Raw genomic sequence first — 15,263 nt, 5'->3', positions numbered from 1 at the left:
ATGGTGGATCCTTATTCGCTAGGTCTTCCCTCATGCTTTTAAAAAAGGTTTTGTGGTTTTCTGTGTATAGGTCTTGTGCCTCTTTTGTTAGACTTACTCCTAGACATTGATGATTTGGGGTATATTGTATTACCATAAACAGCATCGTAATGTTTCATTGCCTAGTTGTTGCTAGCATTTGTAAATACAATTATTGTTTACATTGACCTTGTATCGGCCAATATTGCTGTTTTAATTAATCCTAATTGTTTTTCTATAGGATCCTTCGGGTTTTTATCATACACGATGTCATTTGCAAATAATGAGTTTTTTGTACCCTTCCTGTCCTTATTCCACTTATTTCTTTCTCTTGCCCAGTTGCATTGGCTAGAACCTTAGTACAAATATGAACAGAAGTAGTGATAGCAAACATTCTTGTCTCACCCAGCATGGTTTGTTTTTAAAATTAGGTTGGGATAATCATTGTGCTGATGGAAAGAACGCAGAGGCAGGAGAGAGCTGATACTGGGAGACAGAGGTCCTGGAAGGGTCCTGGGGGCGTGGGTCCGGGTCCTTGTAGTGGGATGAAGCATTGCGGGGGAAGGGGGGAACAGTGGCAGGTGGATATCCTTGTCTGATGGCTTCTGTTTTTTCATGAACCATGTCAGCAGCTGAGCATGAAAATAAGGGAGAAGAGGCAAAGGAAGCTGTAAGATTTCTCAAAGAATTAGTGCCATTGAGTGTGGGGATATTCTGATCGGATCGGGGCCACCAAATGTGCGGTGACCCGATCGGGTGGAGGCTGGCCTCACGGGTGATGCAGAACAAAGGAGAGTTTACTGAATACACCGCAAGGGAGCAGCGGGCAGAGCGGGCAGGACAGCATGCGGGACAGTGAGGGAGAGACTCTCTGCCAGGAGGCGGCTGTGGTGGGGGGCTGCGGTTAAAGGGGGAAGGTGAGGAGGTATGGGAATGGAGGGAATTTTCCTTTTTTGGTACCTATGTCCGGGTGTAAGTGGCCCATTGGTCAGCCGTAGGGCCTGTGGCTGTTTTTGAGTGGGTCACCTGATGGGCCTGTTTGTATTCAGCTAGGGGGCTGGGGGGGGGGGTCACTGTGGGCCCTCTACTTTCCTCAGGTTTCCATGGCTCAAGTTGGTTGCCTGAAAGTGGCCTCTACAGAGTGGGCCCCGCACCTGTCTGCGGTGTGGTCCGTGGCTCTGCTGGCTCATTCCGTGTTGGGGCAGGCATGCCGGACAGGCTGGCTTTCCCCCTGTGCACAGTAGAGCAGGAGGCAGAGCACGTGATGGTCGAGCACGGCTTGAAGCTGAAGGTGAGGACATGACAGTGTGGGGGCTCTGGAGTGCTGGGGTCAGCGTCTGCAGCACTGAGCTGGGCTGGGGGGTAGGTGATGGTCTGAGAATGGGCTGTTGAGTTGAAATGCCAGGGTGGGGGTGAGGGGGGGACAGTTACTGATGGTGACGGGGTCACGGGCATAACTGGGACAGAGGATGAGGTCACTGGCAGGAAGAAGAGGTCAGACTGAGGAGCAGGGAGTTGAAGGGTGGTCGCAAGAAATGGACACCCCAGGAATTCAGAGCTGGCGCAGCGATGGGGCGATGCCCAGAGCAAGGGCTGGGGTGGGTGGTCGGCAGAGCTGTTGGCTCGTGTCAGCTAGGACTCTTGGACAGAGGAGTGGGGGAGGGGCTGCAAGCCACAGTGAGGGACAGGGCAGGTGAGTGCCCCCCTTCCAGGGCAGGGGGCTGAGGTGGGTTCAGAACTGGGGGATTGAGAGCAGGGTCAGAAGCCCCCTCCTCGATGCTGCTCTCTGGTCAAGCCTGTCTCTACCTTCCCTGCCAGCTCAGCCAGTTTCTCCGGAGGTGGGGCCCCCCGCCGTGTCCTTGCCGGTTCTCCGTGGGGGACCTCTGCAGGGCTGGCAGTGGTCTCCTTATCCTTCTCTTTTAAAAGCACAGGAAGGTTCCTTCTTTGAGAAGGGTCACCTGTGCGGTGGGAGGTACACCTGCGGGGCAGTGTCTTGACATGCTGTATTGGTCCAAGCCTTTTCCGTTTCTCTGGGTGCCCCAGGTCATCCTCGAGGCTGGCACCCTGGGCCTCTCTGGTCCAGCCACGTGTGCCATCCAAGCGCGTGTCCTGCTGGTAATTACTAGGGACTTGAGTATCTAACTGGGTGTTTTCAGCGCGATCTGTGTCCTCTGTCCGGTGAGCTGTCTTGCACGGCCCCATCATGATGGACCTGAGGACCACTTGGTCATGTTTTGCCCAGCTGACCATCTGTTTTCTGGTTTTGTGGGTTTTGTTTTGATTGGTCTTATCCCTTGGTGCAGACATCTTGAAGACCTAGTGCAGCCGGATTTATCACTTCTTGTTTTCGTCCCTGGGTTTTGTGTCACGGTTAGAAAGGCTTCCCTGTGCTGGGATCACAGATACTCTTCCTTTTTCCTGATATGCCTGTGGCTTTGTTCTTCCTTGTGGCTGTGTCTCTGATGAGTCTGGAGCGGATTTTTTTTTTTTAAGATTTTATTTATTTATTTTAGCAAGGGGAGCAGAGGGAGAGGGTAAGGGAGAGAACCTCAAGCAGACTGCACACCAAGCACAGAGCTCTCCGTGGGGCTCGGTCCACGACCCTGAGATCGTGACCTGAGCCGAAATCAAAGAGTCAGATGGTTCACCGACAGAGCCACCCAAGCGCCCCTTGGGGTGAGGAGAGGGGTGGAACCTGCTCTGTGTTTCCAGGCATCCGTAGCCACGTGCCGGAGCGGTGCTCCCTCCGTGTCCTGTGTGGCCCTTCTGTGCTCTCTGCAGCGGCCACCCTCGTCCTCCCATGTGCATCTCTGTTGGCCCCTTGCTCCTGGATGCTCTGTCCTGGGCTTCCTGGTGCCAGTTTGCCCTGGACACTGCTCACACCTACTCCTGAGGGCCCTCCTTCGTCTGCCTGCCTCTCACTGGCCCTTTCCCTGCATCTGACAACCTGTCCCATCCTCGTCCTGTTACTCTTGTCTTCTCCTGTCCATTCCCTACTGGGAGGTGTGTGGGTCCCTGTGCCTCTTCTGTGAGGTTTCCCTCACCCCCCATCTGATCACATCAGTCATTTGTCTGAAAGCTTCTGTGGCTCCCACAGCCTGTGGGCAGAGGCCAGCTCCTCAGCTGGGGACAGAAGATGCTCCCGGAGCTGACTGTGGTACGTGCTGTCCTTACCAGGTCAGATCTGATAGCCAACAGGAGTGCTCACACCTGTTCTCCCAAAACAGAGTGCTTACAGGTGCTTAGAAGAGGTTTACCTTGGGGCGCCTGGGTGGCACAGCGGTTAAGCGTCTGCCTTCGGCTCAGGGCGTGATCCCGGCATTATGGGATCGAGCCCCACATCAGGCTCTTCCGCTATGAGCCTGCTTCTTCCTCTCCCACTCCCCCTGCTTGTGTCCCCTCTCTCGCTGGCTGTCTCTGTCTCTGTCGAATGAATAAATAAAATCTTAAAAAAAAAAAAAGAAGAGGTTTACCTTGTGTGGCTCAAAAGTCAAACAGAAGTGACCTGAAGTGTGTATTCCCCATCCACCTGCCTCTCTGAACCCCACCATGACCACTTCTGGTCTTTTTTGTGTGTCTTTCTTGTGTTTCTTATATACATAAAAATGTATGTTCTTATTTTATTCCTTTTTTACACAAAAGGTAGTGTACCATATACAGACTTTATACCTTTTTTCTTCACCGAACATTTTTTTTTAAAGATTTATTTATTGAGATTCCTGGGTGGCTCAGTCGTTAAGCGTCTGCCTTCAGCTCTGGTCATGATCTCAGGGTCCTGGGATCGAGCCCCGCATTGGGCTCCCTGTTCAGCGGGGAGTCGGTTTCTCCCCCTCCCTCTGCCCTTCACCCTGCTCATGTTCTCTTTATTTTTTAAAAAGATTTCATTGGGGGCGCCTGGGTAGCGCAGTCGTCAGGCGGCTGCCTTCGGCTCAGGGCGTGATCCTGGCGTTCCAGGATTGAGTCCCACATCAGGCTCTTCCGCTATGAGCCTGCTTCTTCCTCTCCCACTCCCCCTGCCTGTATTCCCTCTCTCGCTGGCTGTCTCTCTCTGTCAAAATAAATAAATAAAATCTTAAAAAAAAATAATAAAAATAAAAAGATTTCATTGATTTATCTGAGCGAGCGAGAGAGAGAGCGTGCGTGAATGGGATGACGAGCAGAGGGAGAGGGAGAATGCCAAGCGGACTCTGCACTGAGCACAGAGCCTGATGCAGGGTTCGATCCCACAACCCTGCGATCATGCCTTGAGTTGAAATCAAGAGTCAGACACTTAACTGACTGAGCCTCCCAGATGCCCCTGAACAAACACTATTTCTTAGCTTCCCTTCCATGGTGGTCCACAGGAAGCTCTTCGTAAACCCCTTGGGGTCTTATTTAATTAGGCCGTGTGACAGACAGGTAGGTCATTCCCAGTGTTTTCTGTCGTAAAGGCTGTTGGAGCAGGAGCCTGACGGTAGCCCTGTGGGGTTGCTGGTGAGTGCACCCTGGGGGATGGCCACTCTGTACTCCATGGATGTCACAGTGGGGAGGGTGCCTGTGGCAGCACCCGCAGGTCCGCTACTCCTACGGTCTGTGTGCCAGTGCGAGCACCCTGCTGCCAGTTTCCCAGCTGCTGCTCTCAGAGCAGGCCCTCCCATGTCTGCTTCCTTCTGCTCATGGGCACTAGGCCTGACCTCACTCACTGATGGACATTCTGCTCCTCTACTGAGGGTAGGGCCTGTCCTCGGTCCCCTCCTGTGCCCCGTCCCTGCCCCGAGCACAGAGCCGAGCAAAGGAGCTGGGAGGGAGGAGCGCTTGAGTGACCAGAGCAGGCACGCCAGTCAAGTGCCCTCCCCTGCGCTGGGCGGGCTGCCTCTTCACAATCTGGTGTTGTCATGTTTTAGGGTCTCTGGGCATCTGGTCCTTTCCTAACTGGGTGGTAAGGCCATGGGGCACCTCAGGCCTGAGCTTGTCCACTCCGTAGCTGCACCGATCTGTGCCAGGCCTGGTCCCCTCAGCCCTTTACAAACGCTGACCAAAGGCTCCTCTTGCAGAGGCCGGCACATGGTTAAGGAGATGGACAGGGAGTGTGCCCTTAACAAGCTTGTCCTCTAGTGGAAGAGACAGGCCAGGACAGACAGTGCCCTTGTGTCTGGTGTCCAGCATCCAGCCTCGGCCTGCTCGGGAAGCCGCTGTGAGACCCGTGTGCCCGCAGGGGTCTGGGACGTTGGTGGGATGGGAGTCTTCCCAGGCGAGCCGGTCTAGGGTGGGGTGGTATGAGCACATGGGATAGGGTTAGGGGTCGGCCCCGGAATGGGGGCCGGGCTACGGGGGCCCTTACTGTGTGTGAGTCCTGCAGCACCCTCTGTTGGCATGGATAGACAAACCTATGTTTCTGGGACGCCTGCCTTAACCAGGACAGTGTCGGCTCTGCATCAGGTTCCCGGGGAGCGGTCCCAGCGCCTCGCCCATGGCATTCGGATGACCTTACCTTGTTACTCTGTAGAATGGCGATATGCACTTTCCCAGAGTGAGGGGTGTCTAGTGATTTTCCCGTTTTTTTGCTATTGTAGATAATGCTGCGAATGAAACCAGCTGTTCTGACCGCAAGTTACAGGAATCTACTCCAAAAGGCCAAGCACAGCTTCACATCCTGGGGGTGGGAAGCCCCCAGAACCGGAGGGAAGGCGGGTGGGCAGGCTTGGGCCTGACGCAGCCTGGGCTCCCCCAGCCTCCATCCTCAGTCTCTTCCTCTCTCTGAACAAGGCCGTGGGTGAGTAAAGCGACATGTAACCTCCCCTTTCAGGCTCTGGGTTCTTGTTCCACCATCGCTAACCCTCACACAGATGCTGAGGTGGGCGTGAGGGGTGATGTGGTGGAGTGGTTAACAGGGGACTTTGCATTTAAGCATGGTCTCAGTTTCCCTGTGTAGCAATGGGGATAATGGCAGGGACCTGCTGGGAGGCTGTGACAGTGGGTGTCACGGGTGTTGCATGGATCCATTCCTGCGGGGCTGGAGGCTGGGGACTGGGCCTCCTGTCCCAGAAGCCAGGGGCCCCAGCGGCACTCTCAGCGCAGTCTTCAGGGATTGCCCAGGGGTGTGGGCTCTGAGAGGCTCTGGGGCAGTGGTCACCGTCCTTCCAGGAGGCTCCTTCCATCTCAGTCCACACTCTTGTGCAGTTTACCTGGGCACAGAGCTGAGACCTGGAAAAAGTCGCCCAGATTATCTGTTTGACATTCTAGTGAGACTTGGGGGAGGATTTGTGAACAAGGTGGGAGAGGCCCTGCTTACCACCCCCTACCCCCTGAGGCCTGGCTGTGGTGCACTGGCCATTCCGTGGGACTCCACTAAGCCATCTTGGCCTTGGCAGCTCAGTTGAGGGTCGAGTCTTCTACTTCTGGTGGTCGATTCCTGGACTGTGGCTGGGAGGAGGCAGCTGAGTGAGGCCTGGGGAGGGGCATCAGGCAGGGTCCAGGGGGCTGGGGCCCAGAAGGCTTAGGGGTGAGCCTGGAGGGGCCACCCCTGCATGGAGACTGTCCTGGGATTGGGCGCCCACTGTAGTGTTTCCCTGGCACTCCCACGGTCATCTTAGGGTCACCTTGGGCTCAGAGAACATAGTCAGCAGCCCAAGGACGTGCCCAAAGTTACAGGGAGATTGCCCTCAGGCATCTTCCAGCAAGGAGCACTGCTGAAGGGCTCCAGAGCAGATCCAGGGCTTCAGGAGCCTGAGTCAGGGGCTGAGGACCCGAGTAAGCTGCCGCAGCCCAAACCAGGAGACCAGAGTCTCCAGTGTGCACTGGCCAGGGTTCTTCCCACTGTGGCTAGGTTGGGGGAGGGGATGCTAGGCTCTCCAGATCCTGCTTCCTGATGAATTTTCGTGGATGGCCTTCAAAATGAGTGAACCAAGACACGTGTTCAGTTTAAAAAGCTGCTTGCTCTTTTTGGTTGTTTTCTGGAGGACATGGGCTTCGGAACCTCTTTTAGTCTGTGAAGTGATAGGGTGGGCGACACCTTTTAAGTCTGGCTCAACTTGACACAGTCAGGTGGTGGCTTTGGTGCTGGCGCCCGTCTTCAAGAAGTGCAACTGGTCCCTGTGACCCTGTGAGCTCACTGCTGGGGAGCCGTGGCCTGGGGCCACGGCTGGAGACTGCGTGCCTTGCTCCTCACTTATGGTCTCTTGGGGTGGGTGGTTCAGGTCAGCTTCCCTGGAAGACCCAGAGAGGCGAAGGTCACACCTTGTGTGTGGGATTGCCTGCTCCCTGGGGGTGGAGGGGGGCATGAGGGGAGGGCGCTGTGAGTGGCCGGGAGGGAAGGAGAGTCTTGCAGAGTGGGTGAGGCTCTGCCATGCCCTGCGTTGGTAGTTTGTAGCCTGCACAGCCCTCAGGGCAGTTCGGGGGGAGCCCAAGGAGAAGGTGACCTTGTGCAGTCCAGCCTGGGGCAGACAGGTCAGTGATGCAGTAGGGGACCAGGGCCTTGAGAAGCTTGCAGAAAACAGCTCCCAGAGGCCAGCACCTGGGCCCTGGAGAGACAGCTTCATGGGGAAGGCCCACTGCCAGCTGCCGGTTCAGCCCTCCTTGCTCCCTGCTCTGAGCTGCGCTGCCCTTTCTGGGAGCCCTGAGTGTGTGAGTGCCCCCTCCGGGAATGTTGTCCAGCAGTGCTGGCTGTGGGCTGGAGATGGGCCTCGTCTGGGGCGGGGCAAGCATCTCACCTGCTGGCCGGCCCCACCCAGAGCTGGCCTTCACGTGCTTCCCCTTCCTCCTCCACAGGCTAGTGGAAGCCGCCTGCTGTCTGTCGCCTTACCTGCCTTCGAAAGGAGGCCTCCGGGAGACACAGTTGCCGTGCCCTCGGTACCCGGCTGCTCACACAGTCTCACTCGGGGGCACTGGGGCCAAGACCCCAGGACTCTGAGGGCACACCCTGCCCTGGTCTCTCTGTGGCTGTGGGGCCCGCCCTCTGGCCACACCTCCCTGTTAGCACTGATGTACTGACCCTGGAGGACAGATGGGAGAGGGGAGGGAAGGCCAGCCCATGGCTGCTCCCAGACCCCACCCAGCATCCTGAGGCCTGGAAGGGGAGGGGGCTTCTAGAACTCCCAAGGGCTCCCAGGGGCCTCTGCCCATTGCCCTGCCCTCCCTTCGCCCTCACTGAAGTGCCAGGACACGGCAGCTTTGTTATCTGGGTAATTAGCTTCAGACCCTGGACTGAGGCTGGCCAGGTCCTGGGCTGCTTTCTATAGGCTGTGCACCCTGACCCCAAGAGGGAGGTGAGGCCCTGCCCGCTGAGCAGCCAAGGTGCCAGGGCTCTTGAGAGGCAGGCTGTGGGCACCCACACTGCCCTTTCTGCCTGGGGTCCGTGTTCCTCAGGACTGTCTGGGCCTGGTCACGGCGTGGGGCCTTGTGACCTAGCCTTGCCAGGGGCAGGGGCCACCACCGAGCCTTAGGGAGGGGATGCCCCCAAGGGTGCTGGTCCAGCCCGCTGCCCCACTCCTCAGGCCCAGTCTGGCCCCTGTGCTCCCCCATCTGGTGCCGCGAGCAGCCCCCCTGGCAGGTAGCCCCCGCCATGGCCGAGCACCTGGAGCTGCTGGCGGAGATGCCTGTGGTGGCCAGGATGAGCACGCAGGAGCGGCTGAAGCACGCCCAGAAGCGACGTGCCCAGCAGGTGAAGATGTGGGCCCAGGCTGAGAAGGAGGCCCAGGGCAAGAAGGGCCATCGGGAGCGGCCGTGGAAGGAGGCAGCCAGCGGCAGGCTGCAGAAGCGGGTCCTCTTCCCTGCCAGCGTCACCCTTCTGGAGGCCGCTGCCCGAAATGACCTGGAAGAAGGTGAGCGTGGCTGAGCCCCAGGGCACAGTGCCATCCTGTGGAGGCCCAGGGGCTGGCCTGGTGTTCTCAGTTGCATGCTGTCAGTTGTAGGCCACCTGAGGCTAGCCCGTGGTGGGGCGGCACACACGGGGTGCTGCTGGGGGCGTGAGGCTGATGGGCCGTTGGGCAGGGGCATTGGGCAAGGCCTAGGAGCCTGGACGAGTGTCCAGGGCTTCGCTCAGGTGGGCTGGGAGTGGCCCGAAGTCTTCGCCGCCTCTTGCCAGGGTGCTGGGTGACCATCAGGAGAGTCCTGGCCACCACCTGCTTGGGTCCTCAGTCTCCACCTCTGTAAAGGAGGGTGCCCACCTCAGCCGGTTAGAGCGCAGGGGCAGGGGTCCGCCGCAGGCCAGCCCCCCTGACGCCTGCCTCAGGCCCCGTCTCTGACTTCTTCCTCCCCATCAGGACCTTCCCGGCTAAATGACAGGCGTGAGCTTTCTTGGACAGGCTCCTCATTCCTCCCCTGTACCCTTTGTGCTCACAGCCCCTCTGTTCTCCCGGAGAGGCTCTGGAGGGCTCTTCCTGCCTTCCTCCAGGGCAGAGGCTGGGGTGCAGAGGGCAAGGAGGGGCGGGCAGTGCCTCAAGGCCCAGGAAGTAGAGGAGGGCATGGTGGGTGTGCTGCAGGCAGGCCATGGCGTAGGGAACTGTGGGAAGGAGGGTGATGTTGCCTGTGGAGCGCAGTCTGAGAGGGCCGGGCCATCACGGAGGTCTGTGGTGACCTTGGCGACAGCCTAGGCCCACTGAACAATGAGGACAGGGACTAGCTCTGCTGAGGGGAGACCCTGGAGGGGACAGGCCTGGATGCCTTGGGCCTGCACTGCAGGCTGCAGCTGGGCAGGGAGCCTGCTTTAGGCTGGGGCACATGTGGGGGTGGAGTGCTCTGCTGGTGGGAAAGGCTTGGGGGAGCACGAGACCCAGTGAGGGTATTGCTGGGGGGGTGCTGGAACCCTGGCCAGAATGGGCGAGATTGGAGCCCAGCGGGGACTGCCCTCACACAGGAGCCTGAGGGCTGGAGCGTCAGGGTTCAGGAGGGGTGGGTCCCGCTTGGTGCTGGAGGCGGGGGCATGCTGTGTGTGCGCACTTGGGGCAGGCAGAGCCCCAGCGCCCTGGCTCTTGAGCCCTCTGCCTGGGCTCGGGGGTCCCTCTAGCCCCCTGACCACCGTCCTCGTCGGCGTTCCCTGCTCCCAGCCGCAGGATAGCAGTCAGCCCAGGAACCCTTAGGTACCCTGCACCCCGTCTGGAACAGTGTTGGCTTGTGGCCGGACCTCTCTCTCTACACCCTCATCACACTCCCCCCTCCCCCTTCTTACAGTCCGTCAGCTCCTTGAGAGTGGGGTCAGCCCCGACCTGGCCAACGAGGATGGCCTGACGGCCCTGCACCAGGTCAGCCATTGCTTGGTGGGGTGGGTGGGTGAGGAGGGGGCTGTGGCACTCAGGCTCTGTGGTTTGTAGAGCTGCATCGATGACTTCCGGGACATGGTGCAGCAGCTCCTGGAGGCTGGGGCCAAGGTCAATGCCCGCGACAGCGAGAGCTGGACACCCCTGCACGCTGCGGCCACCTGTGGCCACCTGCACCTGGTGGAGCTGCTGATTGCCCGGTAGGGCCCCATCGGTGTGGCCAGACCGGGCGTCTGTGTCAGGCAGGGGCTACACTTGGGCCAGGAGAGGCCGGGCCTTCCTTGCCGATGGTAGTTATCCTGAGACACAGCCCAGGTGTCTCGTCTGCAGGAAGCAGGCTTGGCCTTGGCTTCTTGTGTTCCCACTCACCTTTGCTTACCCTGACCTCACCCGGGCATGGAGATCAGGGCCTCAGCAGAGCCTGCAGATGCTGTGGCACCAAGGGAACAAGCATGTACTCAGGGACGTGTGGTGGTTCCTGGGTGCACCCTCCTGCCGAGCACCCTTAGGAGTTTAGGGACCCTTGACGGTGGGCCTTGACCTCTAGCTCTGCTCTCACTGGGGTCTGCACAGAGACATGCCCTTCTGGACAGCATGATGAGGGCAGCACTGGCAAAGATGGAGGGGTACCTGCACATGGTTGGAGACTTTGACAAGGAGGGCGGGGCAGAGCAGGATTTCTTTGCATGCGTGCCTTAGTGAACGGGAGGGGTGGTCAGCTTTACCCGGGTCCAGGAATTCCCCCCACTACCAAGGCCCTTCACCTTGGACCCCTGCAGCAGAACAGATGGTCAGGGTCTCAGGCTCTCCTTGGAGTGGTCTAGGTGCTGATAATGGGTGTGTGGGTGGGTGGGTGGCAGTCTCTTCCCTTCACACATAGACGCCCCAGAGTGGCAGGGGTGGCTGTATGCAGCTCCTGTGCACAGAGAGCACCCACCTTTGTGTCCAGGCTCCCCTGCAGCTCCCCTGGCCATGCCTCTGCTTGAGCCTTGTTCCCTGCAGCTCCCCTATCTCTACCTTTTGCTCCCCGAGGCTCCTGGAGTCCTGCCCCCCCCACCCCGGCTGGTGGGCCCAGTGTGTGGGTTGACAGGGGCACATGGGTGTGGAACCTGGAGCTCAGACACGGGTGGAGACTGGGGGATGGCCTACCTGGCTTGAGGGCAGGATCCAGAGCTGAGGGGCACCAGGGGCCTGGGCCTCCTCCATCACTGTTCTGGAGAGCAGCTCCAGGCCAAGGGCCTTTGTAGAGGGTGGACCAGAAGCGTCCATGGGGGAGAAGGGCTCTGTGGCCAAAGCCCCTGTCCATTCTTCCTGCAGTGGTGCCGACCTCCTGGCCGTCAACACTGATGGGAACATGCCTTATGACCTCTGTGAGGATGAGCGGACGCTGGACTGCCTTGAGACGGCCATGGCCAACCGTGGTGAGTATGACCCCACTCGCCCACCCGTGGTGCCCGGGGCGCCAGCTCTGAGCTCGCTGCCTTTCAGGCGTCACCCAGGACAGCATTGAGGGAGCCCGGGCCTTGCCAGAGCTGTGCATGCTGGATGACATCCGCAGCCGGCTGCAGGCGGGAGCCGACATCGATGCCCCCCAGGACCACGGGGCCACGCTGGTGAGGATGGGGCCACGTGAGGTGCAAGTGGGGAGGTCGCCACTGGAGGGGCAGGGCAGGGACTCAGGGCTACGCGGTTTGCCCGTAGCTACACATTGCGGCCGCCAATGGGTTCGGTGAGGCGGCTACCCTGCTGCTGGAGCACCGGGCCAGCCTGAGCGCCAGAGACCAGGACGGCTGGGAGCCGCTGCACGCTGCAGCCTACTGGGGCCAGGTGAGTGCAGGGTGGGGGCAGCCGGCCTGGTGGGGGCTCCTGGCTCCTGGCCGCGGGTCCTTCAGCTCCCCGGCCCTCAGGTGCATCTGGTGGAGCTGCTCGTGGCACACGGGGCCGACCTGAACGGGAAGTCTCTGATGGACGAGACGCCTCTCGGTGAGCTGGGGCCGCCTCTGCCAGCATGGAGGGTGGCTGGGAGGGCACCGGTGACCCTCTGCCCACTTCTCCTAGACGTGTGCGGGGACGAGGAGGTGCGGACCAAGCTGCTGGAGCTGAAACACAAGCACGACGCGCTTCTGCGCGCCCAGGGCCGCCAGCGCTCTCTGCTGCGCCGTCGCACCTCGAGCGCGGGCAGCCGGGGGTGAGCGCCCGTGGTCGACCCCGGCGTCCCACCCTGGCCGTCAGACGCCCCGCCCACACCCCCCGCTCTGCCCTGGCTTTGCCCCGTGGCCGTGGCCGCAGTGCCAGTGGGAGTTCCTGGCTGAGTCCGAGGGGCGAGTGGCATCCTCCCCCCACCCTCGCTGTGCCTCCCCCAGGAAGGTGGTGAGGAGGGTGAGCCTGACCCAGCGCACCAGCCTGTACCGCAAGGAGCATGCCCAGGAGGCCATCGTGTGGCAGCAGCCACCGCCTGCCAGTCCGGAGCCGCCCGAGGAGGACGAGGATGGCCAGACGGATGCGGAGCTGCGACCCACGCCCAGTGAGGTGAGCCCCACGCCGTCCTCCTCCAGCACGGCGGCTGTTGGTCTGGGCCCCACCCTCTGTGGGTGGCACAGGCATGTGACCTGATGTTGCTGCCCCATTTCTCCCACCACACCCGCCCTAGGAGTCCATGGGACCAGTGACCCTGTTCCCAAAAACCGGGCCAGTGCAGCACAGTGGCAGCTGCTGGCCCTACTCTCGTTTCTGCCCCTTGACCACCACACAGCCTGGGGCCCGCGGCCAAGGGAGGCCAGAGAGGGCCTTCCTGGTGGCCTCTGAGGCCCATGCTTCCCCAGCAGGAGGACGACCTTGAGTCGGCCAGGCCGCACAATGGCCGGGTTGGAGGCAGCCCAGGGCGGCACCTGTACTCCAAGCGGCTGGACCGGAGCGTTTCCTACCAGCTGAGCCCGCTGGAGAGCACCGCCCCCGATGCCCTGGTCCGGGCCAAGGCCCACCACACGCTGGCAGAGCTGAAGCGCCAGCGAGCCGCTGCTAAGCTGCAACGTCCCCTGCCTGAGGGACCTGAGGGACCTGAGCCTGGCCTGCCTGTGGACGCTGAGAGCCCCCAGCCAGAGTGCTGCTCCGGGGCTGGTGGAGATCCGCCCCTGCTGAAGCTCACAGCACCCTCAGAGGAAGCCCCCATGGAGAAGAGGCCTTGCTGCCTGCTCATGTGAGGGGCTGGCCGCCAGAGTCACAAAGTCCTGTTGTGAGGCCTGGCCAGAGGCTGCCGTGGGGCCCCTGCTCTGGGGACCGCAGTGTGTGCCCTGGTGCTGCTGCTGGGGGATAGGCAGTGCAGGGCCTCCCCTGTTCCCCCCCTTCTAGGGTGCCAGCATCCTTGCTCAGGGATGAACGTCTGGCAGAAGCCCTCCTGGGGGGGTCCTGGCTACAGAGACCTAGTTTGATCGTGTGACTCTTGATAAAGGGCTGTTCTGCCACTGGCCTTGTTGTGTGTGTCAGCTGGGCCACTGTCCTGGGCGTGGGGAGCTGTTGTGTTGCTCTTCTGGGTGTGCCCATCCCTGTTCGTGGGCCTGTAGGTGCTTGCTTGTGGCTGCCTGGCCCTGCGTGGGAGTGAGGCCCACGGCCACTGGGCAAGAAGCCTGGCTTGTCGTGTGCCCGCCTCCCTGCCTTCCCAGCCTCCTGGAGGCTCCTCTGTAACTCTTTGCTTTCCTGAGAGGAACAGGGAGCTTTGAAAGGACATTCTTTGGGGGTCAGGGCTGGAGGTATCCACGCCAGAGGGGCAGGGATCCTGTCTTGGAAGGGGAGGGGGCTTTCCACAAGATTCTTGAGCCACAGAGGGGAGAGTCTGCACAAGGCTGGAGTCAGAAACCTCCCTGGGGGGTGAGTCCCCCTGTTCCTGGCACGTAGCCCTGATCCTGGGGCCTGGCTGCCAGCCTCTGCCTAGGCCGGCAAAGGGGGCCAGCGGTTGGCCGCCCAGATTCTGAGCTGGCTGGGCACAATGTGTCAGGGTGACAGGGGCCCCTTAGGGGCCTTGAGTGGGAGGGCCGAGGGCACTGCTGCTCTCTGTCCATGGTGGGCAGCTCTGCATGGCCACCAGTGCTGGGTCACCTTCCCCTCCCCAGTGGGTTCTGACCCAGTCAGCCCCATGTCTGCAGGGCCCACCCTTTCCTGAGCATCGCTGGTTGGAGGGGTGTCCTCAGCAGGGCTGGGGAGGGCAGGGGATAGGCTGCGGGTTAAATTTAGCGTGTGGGGCGGTGCAGCTGCCACGGTCCACCTGCTAACACGGCTGCCGCTTGTGCCTTGCTGCCAGGGGTGGGAGGGGCTGGCTCTGCCTCGGGCTGGGGCGGGGGCCGTATTAGCCTGTGCTCTGGCCTGGGGGCAGGAGGTGGGGGTGGGCCCCCAAGGTGGCACAGAGCCGAGAGGTGCAAGTGAGACACAGGCTGGCTGCCTGGGGCTCCTGCTCTTTCCTTTCCAGCCAGCAGGAGCAGAGGAGCCCGAGCTGCCCTCAGGCCTGACTACCTGCCCTCAGCTTCTCTCAGAGGCCTGGCTTCTTGACCTTCCACTCAGAATCAGATGTCAGCAGCTGGGGTAGCCACCCCTGAGTATGGCCTATCAGCTCCCTTCAGGGCCTGGGGAGGTGGGGCCCTGAGGGCCTATCACAGCTTGCTTCCCACTATCTCTGCCAATCAGGAACAGGGAAGGGGAGCTTAGGTCACCCTGCCTGTGGTATGGCCCCAAGGGCAGCTCCAGGCTGGCGTATGGTGAAAGGACACAACAGCAGCCCAGAGCAGCCGAGGTGTCCGAGGGCCCAGAGCCACCCTACCCTGTCGCCCAGTGTCCCAACCCAGAGACTCGGCCTCCACCAGTTACTGATCTGGGACCAAGGTCCAACCCCAGGGCTCATGCAGCCAGCGGGCCATGGTTGCCAGCCCAGGAGGGGCCAGCCAGATGGAACCCCGCATCTGAGCTTTTGCTCCCCTCCCCCAGTAACACCAGGATTCTATAGAGGCCTGACTCAGTTACCTGGGA

At 60.6% G+C, this 15,263-nt stretch overlaps 1 protein-coding gene across 4 annotated transcripts in view; it reads left to right on the top strand.

Moving 5' to 3' along the window:
• The window catches only part of PPP1R16A (protein phosphatase 1 regulatory subunit 16A), a 40,689-nt gene extending 26,159 nt beyond the window's left edge, over window positions 1-14,530 (top strand). For 2 of the 4 annotated variants that reach the window (XM_045777319.2, XM_045777320.2), the window contains 11 exons: window positions 5,571-5,770; window positions 7,765-8,816; window positions 10,165-10,235; window positions 10,305-10,450; window positions 11,568-11,671; window positions 11,739-11,863; window positions 11,952-12,077; window positions 12,158-12,233; window positions 12,309-12,438; window positions 12,614-12,779; window positions 13,073-14,530. In XM_045777319.2, coding sequence (XP_045633275.2) covers window positions 8,558-8,816; window positions 10,165-10,235; window positions 10,305-10,450; window positions 11,568-11,671; window positions 11,739-11,863; window positions 11,952-12,077; window positions 12,158-12,233; window positions 12,309-12,438; window positions 12,614-12,779; window positions 13,073-13,450 — 1,581 coding nt within the window. In that variant the 5' untranslated portion in view covers window positions 5,571-5,770; window positions 7,765-8,557 and the 3' untranslated portion in view covers window positions 13,451-14,530. The remainder of the gene's footprint in view (window positions 1-5,570; window positions 5,771-7,764; window positions 8,817-10,164; window positions 10,236-10,304; window positions 10,451-11,567; window positions 11,672-11,738; window positions 11,864-11,951; window positions 12,078-12,157; window positions 12,234-12,308; window positions 12,439-12,613; window positions 12,780-13,072) is intronic. The other 2 variants (XM_045777323.2, XM_045777322.2) reach the window with 2 other exon arrangements.
• The last annotated feature ends 733 nt before the right edge of the window (window positions 14,531-15,263 follow it).

Source organism: Ursus americanus, chromosome 9, assembly GCF_024610735.1.
Source record: "Ursus americanus isolate L20-20 chromosome 9, mUrsAme1.1.p, whole genome shotgun sequence".
In the NCBI taxonomy this organism is placed as follows: domain Eukaryota; kingdom Metazoa; phylum Chordata; class Mammalia; order Carnivora; family Ursidae; genus Ursus; species Ursus americanus.
Note: the sequence above shows the minus strand (reverse complement) of the source record. Positions and strands in the feature narration are given on the sequence as shown.